The sequence below is a fragment of the Neolamprologus brichardi genome, chromosome 14, assembly GCF_056152115.1.
Source record: "Neolamprologus brichardi isolate AB-2024 chromosome 14, ASM5615211v1, whole genome shotgun sequence".
Classification (NCBI taxonomy): Eukaryota; Metazoa; Chordata; class Actinopteri; order Cichliformes; family Cichlidae; genus Neolamprologus; species Neolamprologus brichardi.
In genome coordinates, this window is record NC_142117.1 from 12,446,077 (window position 1) to 12,462,067 (window position 15,991).

Consider the following 15,991-nt stretch of genomic DNA (forward strand, 5'->3'; position numbering starts at 1 on the left):
TGTAAACTTCTCATAACACCTGTGCAAAGTTTTGTGTTCTTGCACAAATTCTTTCACAATGAGTAGACTTTAACCCTGTGACTCAGTGGTCCTGAACAACTGCATACAATATTGTTAACAATCTACCAATCAATGTTTGACTCACTTCCAGCTTATTGTAGCTTTCCTCCCTTTCAGCAATTTCTACGCTGCAGTTTGAGCTTTTCTACACTTGTCATGATCAAATGAAGTGACAGTGTTGACTTTTTAGCTGCAGTTACTTGTCAGACTCAAAGGCAGAGACTCCATTCCCACAAAAAAAAAAGCAAAGTTAGACTGAGGCTCAGATACACAGATAATTTGGGTTGTTTTGATCATTCTTTTAAAAGGACATTTGTGAGGTTGGTCATTGATCAGGTTGAGTTGAGGACTCTGTGCCGGCCAGACCAGTTCTTCCTCATCAAACTTGCTCATGTATCTTGCTTTGTGCACTGGTTTGCAGTCAGGGAGGACCCCTTCCTGCTAGAACAGGTGGGGGCCCAGTAACCCTAGCCCAGGCAGCGTTAACTGTTCCCTAATTTTTTTCACTCAGAGGGGTCTTTTGACATAATAAACATAAACATACTTATTTAATATACCTGATTATATTCGATCAGTATTAAGCATAATTAGCTATTGGCAATATCACATATGACATATGATTCTGTAATGTTTTCCTTCTTGCCTGCAGACTAACAGTCCACAGGTTGGGTGCTCAGACTCTCATTTGCTCCCTGGAGATGGAGGAGAGAGAGCATGGAGGAGTGAAGGAGAAGGTGGTGCAGCTCAGTGTCCAATCAGGAGTGAGCAGTTTGTTCACTGCCTTCATTGCTGTCAACAAAGACAACAGCGAAGTGATTCAGGGACCTCTTGTGCGCAGAAATATTCCAACAGCCCGTGAGTTTTTTTTTTTTTAAACTAAAATACTGAAACACAGTTTGAAGATGAAGAAAGCTGAACTTGAATGAAAAGAGTACAATGATAAATAGAAGAGCAGACTATCAGAGTCAGTTAACAGGATCCAGACGGTGTACAAATTTTTTTTTTTTTAAAAAAAAAAAGGTTGGTTAAAGCGCGCATATATATATATATATATATATATATATATATATATATATATATATATATATATAAAGTGAAGACTTTTACCTGATAACCTCAGTCTGTTTAAGGTTGATTTATACATTTTAAAGATGGACAGTGTTTTCTTTTTCTTTTTCTCTAATAATATTCAGGCTGATATTTTTTTTTTATTTTTTTTTTTTTGCGTAGTGTCTTGTTTGGCTCCAATTTCTTGTGGTGAGTAAAAGCTGAGCAAAAACATGCATCTACACAAATATGCATTTCTGAAGAATAAAAATAAAGAGACCAACACATATTTTTATTTGAATTCACATGAATACTGTATGCAAATAGCTGCAGTATTTGCTGTGACAGCCTTTGTAATGCGCTGTGTCCCAAAGTGAAGACTTCACCTGATAATCTCAACCTGTTTAAGATTGATTTATACATGTTAAAGATGGACGGTGTGGTAATGCCAGTTTTTATTTCTCTCTTATATGTTCACCCTCAACCTGACTTTTTTTTTTTTTTCATAGCGGCCAGGGCTGCTCCATCCACGATTAGTAAGTAGAAGCTGAGTGACAACACACATCTACACACATGTGCATTTCTAAAATAAAAACAAAGAAACCAACATATTTGTATTTGAAATGTTAAATGTCAAACATTCACTGCACAGTTGCTGCAGTATTTATTTTTCCAGTTGCTGTAATTGGCTGTATTTATACTACCATTTATGATAAGTTGCAGGTCATGATAATGACCTCAGAAGCCATAAACGTACTGATCTAAACAGCAAATGAAATGTCTAATTTTCCCAACATTTCCATATTAGCGTCATAATCTAGCTGCAATTCCTCACTGTGAAACTAACTTTTTTGAATTATTAAATAATTAGAAATGTAATTTATTAAATATGTGATCATGTAGTTCCTTCCATAAAGAGCCATTTTCTTCTCTGCTGCACAAAAGAGTAAAAACAATGAAAAAGACCCTTTAAATGAGCCAATGTGTCTGAACTTGAATGATTAAATATAGGTGGTGTTTATCAACATGTTGATTTAAATACAGTTTAAATATTGTAATAATATTCTAACCTGCTGTAAGACTCTCGGAAGCCAGAAACATAGTATGATGTGGAGACATTACATGTTAAGATGAAATATTAATCTGTTTTTGTCAGACAGATGAATGTGAATAAAAAGAGTACGATGATAAATTTAAGAGCAGAATATCTGAGTCAGGTTCAGACGATCCAAAAGCAATAAATGACATTGACTTTAAAATATTTGTTACAAGAAATCAAGATTCTGATTAGAAAGGTGACAGTGATGTACATTTAAATACTTTTATACTATTATATTAGTATATTATACTATTGTTTTGTATTTATATATCAGCAAATCAGTAAGTTAGTGTTCCTTAGCAAATTCTTAAGAAATGTACTGACTCTATTTTACGTTATAGTGTGTGACTCCGCAGTGATGTTTGAGGAAATTGAAACGGGTAAGTAAAACCTAAATGACACATCTGTACATCTATGTAAATGTGTAGCTGTTTGTAGAAGGGACCGGGCCCATACAACTACTGGACATAACCTGCATCAGTACCACATGGAAGCTCCTGTTCAGGCATCATAGCGGCTAAGATGAATAAGCACATGGCTCAATACATAAGCGGGGCACAAAAAGGAATTGGCATGAATACCAGAGGCACAAAACACCAGCTACTGATAGAGACGGCAAGACTTGGCTGACCAAGCCCCACACTCAGATCCTGGAATGCCTAGAACTGTACAAGATCAACAGGACCCTAAGAGCCTTCATCAGGAACTCTATGTGGATGTGGCGAACAACACTAGAGGCTAACTTCAAGCCAATAGCACAAGTCACCATCAAGTGCGGGATCTACCAAGGAGATGGATGATCTGTCCCCACTGCTTGTCTGCTTAGGCCTGAACCCCCTCACTGAGATCACTGACAAGACTGGTTACAGATACCGACTACAGAATGGAGCACTTGTCAGCCACCTCCTGTGCATGGATCATATCAAGCTGTATGCCTAGAGTGAACGAGATATCAACTCACTGATCCACACCACCGAGATATACAGCAATGACAGAGGAATTTTATTTGGGCTGGAGAAGTGTAATCAGATGACAACAAAGGGAGGGAAGGTAGTCAGAACTGAGGGGATCGAACTACAAGAAGTCAACATTGCAGACATAGAGGACAGGTACAAGTACCTGGGGATCCCACAGGCAAATGGGAGCTGTGGAGAGGCTGCTAGGAAAGCTGAAACCACCAAGTACCTGCAGAAGGTCAGGCAGGTCCTGAGGAGTCAGCTGAACAGTAAGAACAGATCCAGGCTATCATCACTTACGCCCTGCCCGTGATCAGGTACCTGGCTGGGATAATAAGAGATAGAAGCCACTGACATCAAGACAAGGAAACTCCTGACCATGCATGGAGGGTTCACCCTAAGTTCAGCACCCTGAGGCTGTACGCTAAGTGGAAGAAAGGAGGACGGGGACTGGTGAGTGTCAGTAACACAGTCCAGAATGAGACAACAAATATCCACCAATACAACCGACCACGTGCTCAGTGAATACCTCAGGCAGCAGAAACCCGAGGAAGAGGAGGAGCCATTGTAGAAGGACAGACCCCTGAACGGTGTGTACCACCGGCAGATAGAGGAAGAGGTATCCAGATGTCCTGATCTGAAAGACAGCACAGAGGCACTAATCATGGCAGCACAGGAACATGCTCAGAGCATATATACCTTTGTGTGTGTGTATATATATATATATATATATATATATATATATATATATTGTTCACTGAACTTAAACTCAGTATTTATTCAGGTTAGGATGTACGCATTTGGAAAAAAATAGTTTTAGGTGTGGTTCAGTGTGTGGACTGAACATGCACATGTGAGTCCTCATTGTGTCATTGTGCACACTTGTGGAGCTCGGTTTACGCTTGTGGATCGACCCTTTGTTGAACACATTTTTCTCCATACATATGCATCAGTTAGAGCAGCAAACAAGCAATAAAAAGAGTAAATACAGCAAAACCAGTTTTCATCAATGTGATATTTTGTACAGTTTCTGTGAATACACAGACTGTTAAACACAGAGTAAATGATGTGAGCTATTACATGTAGGAGTTGGTAATGTGGTCCATAGCAACATGTATGTCAGGGGAATGTTTGTGTCTCTGACAGTCAAAAGAATATTATCATGGAGTGTGTATGCTAAGGGCAGAGGGGCACAATAGTGCACTGTTTTAACATTGTATTAAATCAGGAAGTGAAAAGGTTATGATTTTTTTCTTGGAATATGACTGTTTTTGAGAAATCCATGCATTCAGATACGATTGCTGAGGAATTCTCTGTAATGAACTCAAAAATGTTTTTTGTGTGTTTACCAATTCAGATGGATTCCCGATGATGGAAGAAGAAAACCAGTCAAGAAAAAAACAAACTGAGAGCATGTATTTAGCTTTAACTACCAGGAGTGTTTTTTCAAAAGGTTAACTGATGGAAATTCTTATTTTCTTATTGTCTGTAACACCATCAGTTAATTTGCTGGGTTAGAATAAAATAAGAAAAAATAAGCATGCATTATCTTGGTAGATATGAAGGAAGTTTAAGGCTTAGTGGAAGAGACTGCATAACAATGTTTAGTTCAGTTGCTTTGATGTTGAGATCCAGTTTTCTCCTGTTGAATAATCTTTAAGTCTTATATTCCAATAAATCAGATTAAAATAATTTAATATATAAAACCATATATTTTCTCTGTAAAACATGTGAAACACATACTTTACATCATATTAAGCTTTCATTTCATCAGCTTGATTGCCTTCAGATGGTATTCATTAAAACCACAGTAACTGTTGGTGTGGTGCTGCCAGTTTTAGTTTTCTTTAATAAGTTCAAACTGTTGTAAACATTTGATTTTGTTGTGGAGCTCTTATGTAATTATTACAGTTTTAAGATGTAATTTATGGTTATCATGTAGAGTTCTGTTTGTCATCTAGCACCATAATCAGGTTTTGTTTTTATTGCATCTTAGATTTTTCAGCTGCTGTGCCTGAGCAGCCACCCAGAGACCCTTTGCTGCAGTTAGTCTCCCTGCAGGAGGCGTCTGGCTGCTGGCTGCTTGATCCAGCTCTGGCTGCTGCACTGGGACAGACCAACGAGGAGGTGGAAAAGTCAAAGCCTGAAAAGGTGCACTGCTGTCAATTTAAATATTAATACAAAATGATGATGTGAGATAAAACAGATTTGATTCTATGATTTCAACAAAAACACATGATGTAATCAAAAATACACCATAAAACAAAGAAAATAAAGTCAAACTAAATGTAGGCCTGCCTCAGCCTGAGAATAAACATCTGCATATCAGAAGCTAAGGCTACGTCCACACTAATGCGTTTTCGTTTGAAAACACATCGTTTTCTCTCCGTTTTGGTCTCCCGTCCACACTGAGACAGCGTTTTCCTCAAGGAAAAATGCAGGGTTTTGAAAACGCTCTCGAAAACGTATACGTTTCAAAACAGAGCTGCCCCGTCACAGTGTGGACACTCAAAAACACAGACTTTCTAAAGCGATGACGCATTTTAGTCATGTGATGCAGTCATGTGACCAATTAAACAAAGATAGCGGAGGGCATTATACAGCAGTTGTTTTGTTGGGAAGCATTTATCTAACAAAGTGTTTTGCAGGTTACCTCTGTGGTGGCCATCTTGTTTTCCCAGTAAAGAGGAAGCCTGTCTCAATTGCAGCTGTTTTATAGGCCAGTCTGTATTAAGAAGGCGTGGTCATTAGGGTATTTAAAGGGAGCAGGAAATGGATTTGGAGCCATTTTGAGAAGTTGTTGTCTGCATGTGCATGATGTTGGCAAGAGACAATAAAATAATTACTTTAATTAAGATAGAGTGAAGTCTGATGTTTCCTTCACCACCCCTCTCTGCGTAACAGATTGCTCTCAATTTTGACAGCCCTAAAACAGATTATTATCAGTTTGTACATGCTCCAGATAGATTTTCTTAAAATTCTTTAATTCTCACTCGCTTTTGCGCATGCGCAATACTGGAACGTAAGCGTTTTAGGCCGTTTCAATGTGGACGCGCAACTCTGTGAAAACAACTCAAAACGCTAGTGTGGACGCAGAGCATTTTCAGACGAAAACGCAGTCTTCAAATCTATCCGGGCTAGCGTGGACGTAGCCTAAAACACTGGTGGTAATCATACTCCTAACCACCCACTGAGATGCACCAGCGTCTGATATTATCCAGAAACTGCAGAGCAGCAGAAATTTTTGACTGGCAGGCTGGCAGGCTGGCAGTCCATCAGGATCGGCAACAGGACTTCAGCCAGCATTATTACAAATACTGGCGTCCTCAGTCACATCCTTTACACCCTGTACACCCTGTACACCGTGTACTGTGTCACCTCCAACAAGGATAACATCATTTTGAAGTTCGCGGACAACTCTGCAGTGGTCGGTCGCATCACTGGAGGAGATGTGGCGACTTACAGGAGAGAGGTGGTCGGTCTGGTGTCATGGTGTGAGGACAACAACCTCACCCTCAACACTGGCAAGACAAAAGAGATGATAGTGGACACGAGGAAGAAGAGGAGGCCTCACTCACCGCTGTCTATCCGGGGCCTTGAGGTGGAAAGGGTGAGCAGCTTTAGCTGGGCGTCTACATCTCTGAGGACCTCACCTGGACACTGAACACCACACAGCTGGTCAAGAAGGCTCATCAGCGGCTGTATTTCCTGAAGAGGCTGAGGAAATTTGGTATGTCGGCCAAGATCCTCAGCAGGTTCTACAGCTGCATTGTGGAGAGCACACTGACTAGCTGCATCACTGCATGGTATGGCAGCACTACTGCCATGAACTGAAAATGCCTGCAGAGAGGTTCAGAAGTGTGAAATCCAGAACATCCAGACTCAACAACTTCCACACTGCCATCAGATTCTTGAACAGCTGACCCATTCTGAACAGTAATAATAATTTTTTTTGCACGTCTGGTCATCTTACATATTAAGCCAGCATATTAAGCTATAGCTCTTTTGCACACATCTGTTTCAAATTTCCATATTTTGTCTCCTTTTCTGTCTTCATTTATTTATTTGTACTATTTGTATTATATGTTCTATTTCTATTGTATATATTAATCGACATCTGTGGGTGGAAGGAATTTCATTGCACAGAAAAATGCCTTTTCTCTTGCGACACATGACAATAAGCACTGTGAATCCTTGTATTATTTTCTTCATCAGTTGTTGTAAAACATGTCAGCACATTATTTTAGAGCATTTATGATATCACAGTTTGGGATTTCCTCAGAAGAGCATCCAGTGTAATAATCTGCCAAATCAAATATGCAGAGCTGCCCACCTTGGTGACCCCGTGTGACAAAGAAGTACACAAACATATCTAATATTACTGGTTGTAGAAAGTAAAATGTGTGTTCTGTCTGTTTTATTTGATTGATTTTGATTTGGTGAATTAGACCAGCAGTGAAGTGTGGGCCACCATTCTGGCTCTGATCTGGCTTCATGGTTTCAAGATGGATGCAAAGGACGAGTGGGAGCTTCTGGCTATGAAGGCTGCCTCGTGGCTCTGTGCTCACAATGGTACTAGCAATGATTGTAACAAATAAAAAAACAGCTTTAAAAAACTGTTTCATTCTACAGCTTTCCTCCCACAATCATTATTTTAATATCTGTGTTGTGTTTTTAGCACAGTGTGTGTCAGAGTGTGTGGATGCTAGAAATGTCCTGCTGGGTTGCAGCGTGAAGAAAGAAGCTCTGGGACTCTGAGGGTTTTCTTAAAGTAGCTTCATCTTCAGAGTGAACAGAAGCAGGTCTGCTTACTCCACACTGCCTTTGATACAGAGCTGTTTTATATCATTGAACCCTTTTACATGTTTATTTGTCATGAATTATGTACCTAATTTTGGTTTTACCATTGTGGAAAAAAAGTATGTCAAAATTATCTGAATACTCCTAACACAGTAGAAGATTGGACCACTGCTGTGGCAGCTCATTCAGAAAGTGTTTTGATTCCTTTTCTCTGCCACTAAATGGCGATTATGTTCATACTTTTACTGATTTCACACAGAAACACCAAAACCAATCTAAGAAGAGTCTTTTCCCTTCCTGTTATAGTTCTGAAAATGGCTTCAGTTCAGGACATTTTCAAGATGGTCCTCAGTGAATTTATTAAAAAAAAATTTAAATAACTATTTACAGTGTTTACACCATCTTCTAAACAAAGTAGTCTATCTTAGCTTTTATTTTTTAGAAAGTAATATTTTTATGGCCAAATTGAAATGAAACCATACAGAACATCATTCTGTTTCTCTTGCAGGAGTTACAATTTTATCCATAAAACACTTTCATTCTGCTAACTGACACTGATTGATCCTTGAATGTCTTAAGACAGCACATAGTCTTCATTCATGTTTGCTTATTCATGTAGTTCGAGTTGAATCTGAAATTCCCAAAACTGCCTGTTTTGTAATGACTTTCCAAATAATACTTAGCATAAAAAGTTAGAAAATTTATGTTTGGTCTCTCATTCCTTTGTTTGTGATTCAGCTAATAACACAAGAATTTTTGAAGCCACGCTGAAAATACTCAGCAATCTGTGCATTCATGACTGGATGTAATACTGGTAGCTTAGCTGTAGCATTTGTAAGGCTTCAGCTACAGGTTACAAGGAAATTCCATCATTCACGTAGATTACTGATTAGCAGTGCTAACTCAAAATTTCTAGTTACTTTTCTCAAAATTTTGAGTTAATAAGTCAAAGTTTCGATAAAAATAGTCGAAATTTTGAGTTATGGATCCTTTTTTAATTTTTTTTTTTAGTGGCAGAAACGGGCTTCCATACAGAGCACATCTCCTTATCTAAGGAAGGTTTTATGTGTTTCTTATTCTCTTTAAAAGTTCTGCTGAGGGCCTCCAGAGCCAACTCTGTTCTTTGGCTCGACTTTCTTCCATAATCTTTTCACTTTTGTGAGAAATAAAACACAATTTAAGAACAGATTGTCAGAAAAAGAAATGACATCAATAACTACACCAAGGACATTCAAAACAAATTTTAAACTTTGCTTAAAGACCATAAGTCTGATCTGAAAATGTCGACCAACTTCGACATTTAGATTGTGACACTAACTTGTCTCTCTTCCACAGTGTGTTTCTTTTGTCCTGCTCCCCTCTCCCTTAACCAGTTGTGGCAAATGGCTGCCCCTTCCTGAGCTTTGATCTCCCAGAGGTTTCTTCCTGTTAAAAGGGAGTTTTTATTTCCCACTGTTGCCAGGTACTTGCTCAAAGAGGATCATTCAATTGTTGGGTTTTTTTCTGTATTACTTAGTGTATTTATTTTACAATATAAAGCACCTTGAGGTGACTGTTGTGTTGATTTGGCGCTATATAATTAAAACTGAATTACATCTCTGAAGAAATGTTACATGCATGTTTTGTTGCCTTTTTAAAGTGATGGGGGAATAATTGTAATGGGCTAATAAAAAGGGACAGACGTGCTCTGTGTAAAGATCAATCCTTTGACCATCATTCACTGCATCAGTAATTGCTTTAACTTATAGTCCATAATGCTGTAAAAACAAAAAAAGAAAAAGCTGAGTCATTTTCACATTTTTATTGAGGTTTGAATTCAGAAAGTCTGTTGCTGATCTCAGTAAATGTAACAGGATGTCTCCGTCCCTGCCTGAAAATTTACAGATGTGGGTAAAACAGGGTGATGTGTTATTGTCAGGTTTGAGTGAATAACAGGACCCAAATGCAGGACTTCCTGAGAAGCCACAGGCAGTTTATTTACTTCACTTAGACTTTATATCAGTTTGGCCAGCAGTCACGTATAGGTTCAAACAAAATGGCACGAGGCTGCAAAAATATTTATCATCTAGTAATCTTTATTAATGAAAGCATGAGTGTACCCACCAAAACACACCAAAGAACCCAACCCCTGTAACAGCAACTGCCTTCTTTTTATTCTCTACCATTCAGGTGAGCATCTGGAATAGCCCAAGTCTGGAGGAAGCAAAAAAATGAGAAACAAAACATCCACATATGCAAACATCAAACCACAATATAACACATGGAAGACATTTATATTTTCTACAAAGTCCTGTGAATAATTCAATATGTATATGCTTCAGTCAATTGCATATAAATTAGAAACACCAAGAGTGAAACTTCCCCAACCTGGCACATTGGTTTACTCCAGGAGCTCATAGGCAATTAAGAAAATCAGTTGTTGTGCTTCACCTTTGCTCCCAGTGTGTCCTGCCCATTATTAACCAAGCTTTCCCTCTGTTACACTGGAGTCCTTGCCAGTGTTTCTCACCCACGTTCATGTGATTAAGATTCCTGTAACAAACGAAACTTTGTATTCCCGTGAAAAGATCTTTTTTTATTGAGTCTGCTTTTGGGTAAAGGCCAACGTATCGACCTTCCTTGGGACAGAAAATAATCTGTGTCTTAGTCTTAATACTCGTCAACAACACACACAAAACAAAAATGAGCATTTAAATTTAAATGGCATAAATAACACTGAATATAAACAGTCTGGTTTTCTAATATTGAAATGAAAGAAATTCTATTTTTTAAATTCAATCATTTTGAATTTTTAGCAGCACTGCCAAACTCTGATTCCTTCTTTAATAAACCTGGAGAGTCACTTACCTCTGTGTCAGTACTTACCAAAATATTGCCTCTTGCCCCTCTGACAGATGAGAAAAAAAACAAAAAAAGAAAACTTAAAATGGCTGCAACTGCTGTGCTCCCTAAATTAGTACAAAGGGGGGGGGGGGGGGGGGGGGTATTTGTAATGAAAACTGTGCAGAACATTAGGAAAGAAATATACTGTGCAGGAAGACTAGCAGCATAAAACCAGTTTACTTTCATCACTCCAGGCATGATATTACACTGTCCCAAATATAGTCATGGACCAAGTGAGGAAATGCAATATTTGCTTTTGAAGGAATCCTTTAAAAGCCAAAGATCCTTTTTTATAGATGATGTTTGGTGAGTATTCATGCATGTATCATCCATTAATGTTTGGGATGAGGGGCTGATTGACTTTGTCAGGACTGTTTTTCCCATTAAACTTTGACAAGCCTTATGGCCAACTCAACCCATCAGATCTTTGATGTGTTAAAGCCAAAAACCTGCTACAAGACACAATCGAGAGGACTGATGAGAAAAGAAAGTGAACTGGATTTTCTTCAAATTTAAAGAGCACCATTAGATTTAGCTCATTTCGCTTTGTTAGTGAGCATACATGTAGCTTACAAATAAGTCAATTGAATTAAGGGAGGGAAGAATCAACTTGAAGGCTGAACTCCAGGAAAAACTAGGAAGCTTGAAAGGGAAACAGCAGTTACTTTGGCTGCTTCCACAGCCGCTCCTTAAATACCTGGTCTTGCTGACACACTTAATTATCAAGCTGGTGCCTACATGAAGGTGAGAATTTCACTCCCAACCACTGAATAGACAAGATTGTATCCACACGACGGCTTTATTGATCCCTTTGCAGAGGTTTGAAATTTCTTAAAATAAATCTCAGAAAATCGATTTGGTTTCGATGTTTAAATAATTTTTCCTCAACAACAAACAGGAGCAAGCCTGTGAGCATCGGTCCAAACAAAAACAATACAAAGATATTATTAGTAGCTAACATATTGCACTTTAGGCTACTGACTAGATAGCCACTAATTACGCGAGGAAATACAAGAATAACTCTGAATGCAATTTGATTTATTGAATTTGTTTATTGAAAATGACTTGAAGAAAGACGAGAACATTTGTTGTCGTTTAAAGTTTTCTTTATTTTGTGCCAAATTGGTGCCAAATCAATAAATGAGCGGTAGAAGCTACCGTTCACAGATGGAAAATGTAAAACACTCACTTGCCACTCTATTAAGAACATGTTGCTTTTTGGTCAATGTGACGGACCAAAAAGCAACAAAGTTATTGTACCCAATTGATCCCTATGAGCAACTGTGGAGAGGAAAAACTCCCTTTTAACAGGAAGAAACCTCTGGCAGAACCAGGCTCAGGGAGGGCGGCCATCTGCCTCGACCGGTTGGTGGATAAGTGAGTGTTTTTTGTGCATATTAAATATTTAATTACTGTGAATGTTATATTAAATATTTAAATTACATATATACTTACCTGAAGCTGACGTGATGTGGGAAATTTCTGAAAATGCCACACAGAAATGAGCAGCCTTCAAAGTGGTTTCTTAATTTGAAGGCTGCTCATGTGTGCTGTGCGGCTTACCTGTGTCTGTTATTTCTGAAATACGTCTCTGAATCTTCTTTCCACCTCCCAGCGGGATTTATCCGGGACGCTTTCTTCCCACTTCTTTCTGAATTTCCTCTGTTTGACCAGGTCTTTTAGGATGGCCTTTCCATGAGCTCTGCAGAGAGAAGGATTTTTAATCAGCACTTTAGTTTCTAAGTAAATGCAGAGAATTTATCAAAAGAAAGTCAAAATAGAAATATCAGCCTATAATTGTTAAAAGTTCACACTGACCTGACTTCAGAGGAGGCATCCTGACACAGTTCACTGACAGCCAACAGGAAGCATTTGGTGAAAATCTGTCCTGCAGACAGAACTTTCTCCGCTTCCATGAATTTACTGATTATGAGGAGCGTCAGTGCGGCACCAGCTCTCACGAGAACGCTCTTATGTCTGAGGAAGGAAACACAGACAAATCCACTCAGTGTGTTTGATTTTCACCTGATCTGATTGTGATGCTGGGGGTCACAGATACTCTTCACAGGTGTGAACTTACTTCAAACCGTCAGTCACCAGGCTGTTTAGAAAGCGTTTCGGGCTGCAACCGTGAACCAGAGCTGTCAGAGCTTCCTTTGCATGCTGCTGAATGAACACATTGGCATTTGCCCTTGCAAACACCTCCAGTAAACTCTTACAGGTCCATTCAGCTTCTTTGTCCATCTTCTCTCTGAGGTGTGCACACAAATATATTACGGTGTCCAGTGCCGCACAGGACACACAAGGGAGATTGTTTTTAATCTAAAGAATCAGAGGAAAATTTCAGCAGTTAGAAATCAAACCTGTTACAAAACTGCATGAGACAGGGCACGCTTGCAAACATGGACAGAAGAGGGTGGCAAAAACACAGATGTAGAGAGAAAAACAGCTGGTATACCTCTTTTGTCACCGCCAAGCAAACTCTACGGAGGTTTAACTCCAACTCCACTGGGTGATGGTGCGCCAGGGTGCGGATGTATCGCAGCCCCTCTATCTTTTTCTGCCTGTAGGAAGATCAAATAGTTTTAAAACTCATATCCTCACATTAAATTGAAAATAATTAATGATAATAGTAGAAAATCATTTTACCAGTCGTCCTGACTCAGCAGGCTGAGGCTCAGACAGAGAGTCTCTGAAGGATTCGAGACTGGCTGTAGCTCCTCCCCTAACTTTTTGTCAATTGACAGGAGGTACCCCACGATAAGCCCTTTAAAGTCCACCTCTGGAGGGTGTCTAACAACCCTTCGAGGTTTCCTTTGTTCTGGAGCTGGAGTTTGAGGAGGAGCTGGAGCTGGAGGAGCTGGAGCTGGAGAAGCTGGAGCTGGAGGAGCTGGAGGAGCTGGAGCTACAGCCCCTGCTCGAACTCCAGCTCCTCCTCCAGTTTGAGGCGCTGGAACTCGACGGGGTGCCGGAACTGGAGCTCCAGGAGGAGCTGAAGCTCGAGCAGGGGTCAGAGCTACAACCCTTGCTCGAGCCCCATCTCCTCCTCCAGTTTGAGGCGCTGGAACTCGACGGGGTGCCGGAACTGGAGCTCCAGGAGGAGCTGGAGCTTGAGCAGGGGTCAGAGCTACAACCCTTGCTCGAGCCCCAGCTCCTCTTCCAGCTCGTGGAGCTGGAACTCGACGGGGTGCCGGAACTGGAGCTCCAGGAGGAGCTAGAGCTCGAGCAGGGGTCAGAGCTACAACCCTTGCTCGAGCCCCAGCCCCTCTTCCAGCTCGTGGAGCTGGAACTCGAGGGGGGGCCGGAACTGGAGCTCGGGAAGGAATTAGCCTCCGACGAGCTGCAAGGGTTTGGGGCAGGTAGGCATCTACAATTTTTTTAATTGATTGGTCCAATACCCTAACCGCATGTTGGGCTGTCACCAGCCTCACACCAGCAACTTCTTTGTCTGCACAGATTAGATCATGAAATATTTATTACTCACATTTCTGTTTGTTTGCAGCTGAGAATTGAACAAGACAAAAGTGCACTTTAAAGGGGAGAGCAAACCATGTATGTCTATAAGTGTGTTTATTAAATTAAAGTACAAGTTTTCAATTCAACATAATCAATCTTAATTAACCATTTACCAAAATTTGTATTCAAATAATAATAACCAAATCACAGGCTGGATAAAAAGTGAAGCTGAAATGTCAAATTTTTCACCTCTATAGATATTTTACCATGGCAACACCTTAACACTCAATGTGTTTTAGCAATGTGTAAACTCTGGTTGGAGGGTTTATCTCTCACACAACAGCTGATTAAAAGTCTGAAGAGTTTAAATGTCTGACATTCTGAGTCTTTACTGCGTCGATATAAGAACTGACATGTTTCTCTGTAGTTTTTTGGCCTCACTGGAATCTGACATCTGTGAGGTCGAGAAGATGATGGAGGACATGGAGCAAATGGTGGAGGAGGAGAGGGTGTCTTAACTAATGGGATAGCCCTGAGCTCCTCGGGAGTGCGACTGTCTCGACGTGTTATTGAACTTCCATCAGAGCTCAATGAAGATGCCAAGCTCAATTCCCGCTGCGGCTGCACCTCCCCAAAAATTTCACCAATTGGAGGCAGGCTGACCCTGGGTGTTTCTCTGAAGGCTGTCACGTTTCCAACAGCCACCCTGCATTCCAAGTGATCATTGAAAATCCGGGCACGGATCCGATATTCTAAGTCCTCTGTAACTCGAAGAATCTCATTAATTTGGAAAAGAGTGTTTGTCCTTCTCTCCGTGTTTTCTATGTCCCATGTATATCTCTAGACAATCAGATTAAAGGAAAAAAAGCTGAGTTGACTTGAAATGTTTAAAAATTATTTTACAAAAATAGATTCACAATTTTACTGTAATAAACTAAACGACATTACACCATCACACATCTAATCCTAGAAGGTTTGTTTTTTAAATGACCAAAGTATTTTAACTTTATGCCATAACAACAGAAAGTATGAAAACAGAAAAAGCGATGAGCTGTCTTCATATCTCAGTTATTGTTACAACAGTCTTTATCTGTTTTACTTTTTAGCATCTACGTTTTCTCTTCAGGAATTTGAGATGTGAAAAGTATGTTTAGAGAAGTAAAAAGAAGCTTGTACTTACATTCATTTCTATAAAGCGATGATTTTCGTTGCGCTATCGTGTAAAGTTATAATTTTATCCTGTTTAAGCAAACAAAAATACAGTTAATGCACCGAAAGCTGTACTTTCCCAAAGTGACGTCTCAAAAACGAACGCGTCTGACAGCGGTAGGGTGTTTGTGACGTTACACAGAATGTCACGTGCAATGTCTTGCCGTTGTAAAGCTGCATCCATGGTAACAAAACAGCCAGGGTGGGGGAGATTCCAAGATGGCTGCCGAGTAGAAGCATCTTTTTTTTTTTTTTTTTTTTTTTTTTTTTTTTTAACATGACCTTTATTTAGAACAATAACAATGACAATCTCAAAGAGACAAGCGACATATTGAATAATTCAGAACAGAATCACACCTCCTTTTTCTTTTCTCCCAATCAGAAGAATACACATCACTGCCACAGTGCAGTTGGTACACCACAATGAAATCGACAATAACTGCAAGTGAACATACATACATACATACATACATACATATAC

At 39.6% G+C, this 15,991-nt stretch overlaps 2 protein-coding genes across 3 annotated transcripts; one reads left to right on the top strand and one right to left on the bottom strand.

Annotated features, from left to right (window-relative positions):
• The first annotated feature begins 843 nt into the window (after positions 1-843).
• Positions 844-9,729, top strand: LOC148098823 (von Willebrand factor A domain-containing protein 5A-like). Its single transcript, XM_087850841.1, has 8 exons — positions 844-915; positions 1,291-1,317; positions 1,617-1,643; positions 2,548-2,586; positions 4,520-4,615; positions 5,159-5,313; positions 7,611-7,734; positions 7,841-9,729. Coding segments are annotated over exons 3-8 (495 nt in total). The 5' UTR covers positions 844-915; positions 1,291-1,317; positions 1,617-1,642; the 3' UTR covers positions 7,921-9,729.
• Positions 9,730-10,978: 1,249 nt separating this feature from the next.
• LOC118455221 (uncharacterized) lies at positions 10,979-15,746 on the bottom strand. 2 transcript variants are annotated; one of them, XM_087850835.1, is made up of 8 exons: positions 15,482-15,746; positions 14,715-15,141; positions 13,495-14,293; positions 13,304-13,409; positions 12,926-13,167; positions 12,664-12,822; positions 12,409-12,547; positions 10,979-12,327 (listed from the first exon to the last, which is right to left on the bottom strand). In XM_087850835.1, exons 1-7 carry the CDS (start codon positions 15,485-15,487, stop codon positions 12,418-12,420), a joined length of 1,869 nt encoding a protein of 622 aa, XP_087706961.1. In that variant the 5' UTR covers positions 15,488-15,746; the 3' UTR covers positions 10,979-12,327; positions 12,409-12,417. The 2 variants fall into 2 exon arrangements, with proteins under 2 accessions (XP_087706961.1, XP_087706960.1); XM_087850834.1 differs by having other exon boundaries at positions 10,979-12,547.
• Between the last annotated feature and the right edge of the window lie 245 nt (positions 15,747-15,991).